The 4,384-nt window shown below is 43.6% G+C and overlaps 1 protein-coding gene across 1 annotated transcript in view; it reads left to right on the forward strand.

Moving 5' to 3' along the window:
* pllp (plasmolipin) overlaps positions 1-3,410 on the forward strand; it is a 6,666-nt gene extending 3,256 nt beyond the window's left edge. Inside the window, exons 2-4 of the mRNA XM_076082324.1 lie at positions 901-1,074; positions 1,716-1,835; positions 2,739-3,410. Coding sequence (XP_075938439.1) covers positions 901-1,074; positions 1,716-1,835; positions 2,739-2,846 — 402 coding nt within the window. The 3' untranslated portion in view covers positions 2,847-3,410. The remainder of the gene's footprint in view (positions 1-900; positions 1,075-1,715; positions 1,836-2,738) is intronic.
* Positions 3,411-4,384: the final 974 nt, after the last annotated feature.

Genomic DNA, 4,384 nt, shown 5'->3' on the forward strand with positions numbered 1-4,384 from the left:
GCAGCCCGCTATAGCAGAATAAAGCTCTTTCTGTCGTGACAGTACTACTATACCGAAGGCCTCTCCTTTATCTGAAGACAGCAGGTATCCGTTCCTTCTGCACTCTCTTACTGGAGTGATGTTGCGCACTGTGAAGTTTGCGCAAGGCAGATCCGCTGGTTACATTTTGTGCAACCGGCATCAGACCGTTGTAAAATAACTACAGAACCCCTGCGTGCTTATGTGCACATCAAACATGAACTTGACAGTGTGTAACATCATTCCAGTAAGAGACCGCAGATGGCACTCAATGTTAATTGAGCAGCAAGTAACTATTTGCTATGTAAAGATATAGTGGAGTAATGCAGCCTGAGCAGAGAATGAAGTCGCTCTCCCTCTCTCCGGGTGTTATAAACCGAGCTTCTCTGTTCTTTGTTTTGGTAGAAGGCGAGTCCCTCCCTTCATGTCCCACTAGCTAGCTAATCGTCGCCGCTCTGCACTGCTCTCATATAGCGGTTACCGCTAACAACGCGTCATCGTGGAAGCGTAACGCCCACACTACTCAGGTCCTGTTGGGCTGTGAGCACCGTTAGCCGCCATTGTGGCTCAGTCACTTCCATGTTTGCTTGCGATGTCACAAAATATATCCCCGGAGGAGGAGGTACTAACACTTTAAATGCACATGTGAATATTATCGTAATTGGAAAAGATGCTAACCTGTCCTTTAACAGTTGTGTTAGGATGCAGTTGTGTGAGGTAGAGGCTCGAAGTTGTCCCCGACGTGGTCTCATTAACACATATTTTATTCATTTGAAAATGACTACTTTTCATATATTAACAGTTAATGTCTTTTAATGTCAGCAATTCAACTCTCTCTCTTCTTAGTTGGTCTAGCTTGTTTGCTCTCTCTCACCTCTCTAGTTTCTGGGGCTGCTCCAGTGGGCGTTGATAGCCAGCGCTCCCTACACGTGGGTGCCAGCCTATGGCTGGGTGATGTTTGTGGCCGTCACCCTGTGGATCCTCACCACCATCCTCTTCTTCATGATCCTGTTCGGCGCCCAGGAAAAACTCACCTTCGTCCCCTGGCCCCTGGCGGTAGGATGGGATGAAAGGGAATGGGAGAGGAAGGGAAGGGAGATAAGTGGAATGATTGAGAGTGGTATTCCAGGGTGTGGAGAAACTAGATCAAATGTACTTTTATTCATCAGTTTCTGGCCTTAAAGCCCTCTTTATAACATTAAACAGTGATGGCTGAATAAACAATCTATAGTTCTATGCTATTATTTGAGAGGAATTTAATACCTAAAAAAATCTATCCTACTTCAAACCTACTTCAAACATCTTTCATGTGAAATCTTCAAAACTAAAATGATACCATTGACACCACTGAGTCTCCGTGGGCTATTGATATTAGTTATATTCAGATTCAGACTGAATAAGGCACACTCTCTCTCTCTGCTGTCTCCTAGGCAAGACATTAGGGCATTTGGTCATTAAATGCATTGATAAATGGTTCAAAAACAAGACGAAGGCAGAAGGATTTACGCTGAAGTATCCCTGTCAAGGATCAATCGAGGTTTAATCAAATGAAGAGGCTGACGAAATAGGACAGTGAAGTAGGTTATGAAAGGAGAACTCCAAAAGACAATAGAAAGGTGTGGGCCAATAGACAAAAGGGGACACAGGGACAGAAGCTTTCAGATGGAGTGTGGCTAATGTTTCTCCTCTTTTGCTAGGTGATGGCGTATCACGCCGCAGCCGCGGTCCTCTATCTGACCGCCTTCCTGGCCAACGCAGCATCCGTGCACCCCTACCGCCTCTTCACCAGTTTCTATGGACATATGGCAGCTGCCGCCGTAAGACGCCTGACACCACTAACACTGACTCACATACAAAGACCTGGTTGAATATGCAAGAACCAGTCTGACATTATTCTCTGATAATGTGTCTGCAAAGGCAAATCCCAGTGAGAAGAAACAAAAGTGTGGTCACCAGATAAAAATCTAGGCCTGCAGTCCTCAGTAAGCCAAGGTTTGAACACTCTGTACATTTTCTGCCCCACCTTCTTCCCTATCACTGCCATCACTGTTTGACTAGGTGTGTTCCTGATAGCAGGTTTAGTTATCAGGTGGTGGCAGGTAGACACACACTTCCAACTTAAGATGTGAAAGAGGCAGAATAAGACGCAAGGTGAGGCTTTCATATTGCTCACATGGCTGCAGCGTGTTGTGTGATTAGACATTTTTTTAAGTCCAGTTACCTTTGTACCAGAGCTGCCACTAGCTCCTCCCCTCTGCCGAGTCAATGTTCAACCCAAAAGAATTTGGAAGCAGGGTATCATATGGGGAGAGAATGTGTGTGTGTGTGCGTGTGTGTGTGTGTGTGTGTGTTTGTGTGTATGATCACCAGTGTCAGGAAAAGCTTGCTGGATATGCTGCTTCATAGTCTTTTCCACAGGCTAAAGTCCATGCTGGTTTACAGCTACGGTAGCATTTAGCACACATGACTTCACACCCACACAGCATTTAGCAGGTATAATGGCCAATTAGGACATTGTTAAAGTGATTGAATCACAAGTACCCGGGATCTTTATAGATCTGAATATATAAAGGCGTAAATCTTTGATTTATTTAGACTGTTGGACTTTTGCCCTGCTTCCTGAAGTCATGTAAAAAGGTATAATTGTATCTCTTCTCCCCCTTTCACTTCCTCTGAATGTCTTCCTCCCTGTTTCTCTGGCTCTTTGTCCGTCTGTTCAGTTCTTTGGTGCTGTGGTGACCTTGGCGTACGGTGCCAGTGCTTTCTTCTCCTATCTGAGCTGGAAGGGAGATGGAGGGAACGCTGCCACCAACACAGTGCCGACCTAGGACTCAAACATGGGATGCTGATCTCCTCGTGTTTTCTGTCCCTCAAGATGCTGTAGTTATTCGGATAGTCTACTTGATACGTATGACTGCTGACTCTGGTAACCCAAATCCTGACCTCTTCTCAACCCCAGTATTAATAATAAGATGAAACCTTAGATATCCTCTATTATATTAGTTTTTTGTCCAATTACTTTTGCCGTCACACTATGGAAAGAAAGTGTAAAATGTACTGTATTACTACAACACAATATTTCTCTGAATTTGAGGCCTGCACTGAGGCCTCAAATTCAGGCGTTCCTGAAATCATACATTTAATGATACTATTGTAAATATGCAAATATAGCAGACAGTGCCTTGAATTCTTGTTAATCGCACAGCCTATTGGCATCATATAGTTGCCATCACCTCCGGGTTGCATTTAGAATGCACAAATGTCAAACTCTTACCTTCTTAGACAGATTTGTATCACTCTCAGGTCTGTACGATGAAGCTTCAGCACCAGCAGCAGCCGGTTAGCTTAGCCTAGCATGAAGACTGAACACAAGGGGAAACGGCTAGCTTGTTTCTGTCCCCCTCACCAGCTCCTCCAAAGCTCACTGATTCATTTTTGTTATATTTGAACACAGCCAGGCTAGCTGTTGTTTGTGCTAAGCTATGCTAACTGGCTGGCGGCTGTAGTGTCATACTTAACGTGTTGTATCAATTTTCTTCTCTTACTCTTTGCATCTTCCCAAAATGTTAAACTACTCCTTTAAGGTAGAGGTCACCCAACTATGGAGGACTTTACAATGCAAACTAAATAATAATTTCAACTGCAGAGGAAATGCAGTTTTTTGTTCATATTCTGAATGACATACTCTGCCATTCTAACAAATATAAGAACATTGTAAAACATGTTTTATACAATGGGATCCATTTTGTAAACATTTCCTCCAGTGTGTGGAACTATGACGTGACTTTTATCAAGGAGACAAATGAAGATCCACAGTTATTGTTTAGTATTTCTTGTTTACAGAGAGCAGTAGCTATGTGTTGCATTGGTTAGGCTGGTTGAGCACCACTGTAGGACTATGTCATGACCGGCTCCACTCCATGCTTTTGCTTTCTGTGACGCTCATATTAGGAAGTTGCTCTAATACCAGAACATGGCCATGCAGAAGGTGTGAAGAATGACTGTTTGCTAAGTATCTCTGTCCTGCAGAAATCCAATTACATTGTCCCTCCTGGATATACAGGCTCAGGTTGACACTTAAGTTCTCCATAGACCAAGCCAAAGCCCTGATAACGAATTGAAAAATGTACTCTCTTGAGTCAGGCATGTTATAAAGATGCAGGACACTAATGACTCTTTGCTGTGGAAAAAGGTGTAACACACATCCTTTTGATTTTCCAGATACAGTGCTCGACTCCTTTTGTATGTGCCTTTATGACATTATGTGTCTTTTTGTACCAAGAATTTGAAGACTTGTGAAATCCAGTGGCGAGTGCTGCAGCTCAAGTCTGCACTTGTTCCAATAAAGCACTAGGTGATGTCAATG

Source organism: Anarhichas minor, unplaced genomic scaffold, assembly GCF_050575085.1.
Source record: "Anarhichas minor isolate MPS153535 unplaced genomic scaffold, ASM5057508v1 ptg000090l, whole genome shotgun sequence".
Classification (NCBI taxonomy): Eukaryota; Metazoa; Chordata; class Actinopteri; order Perciformes; family Anarhichadidae; genus Anarhichas; species Anarhichas minor.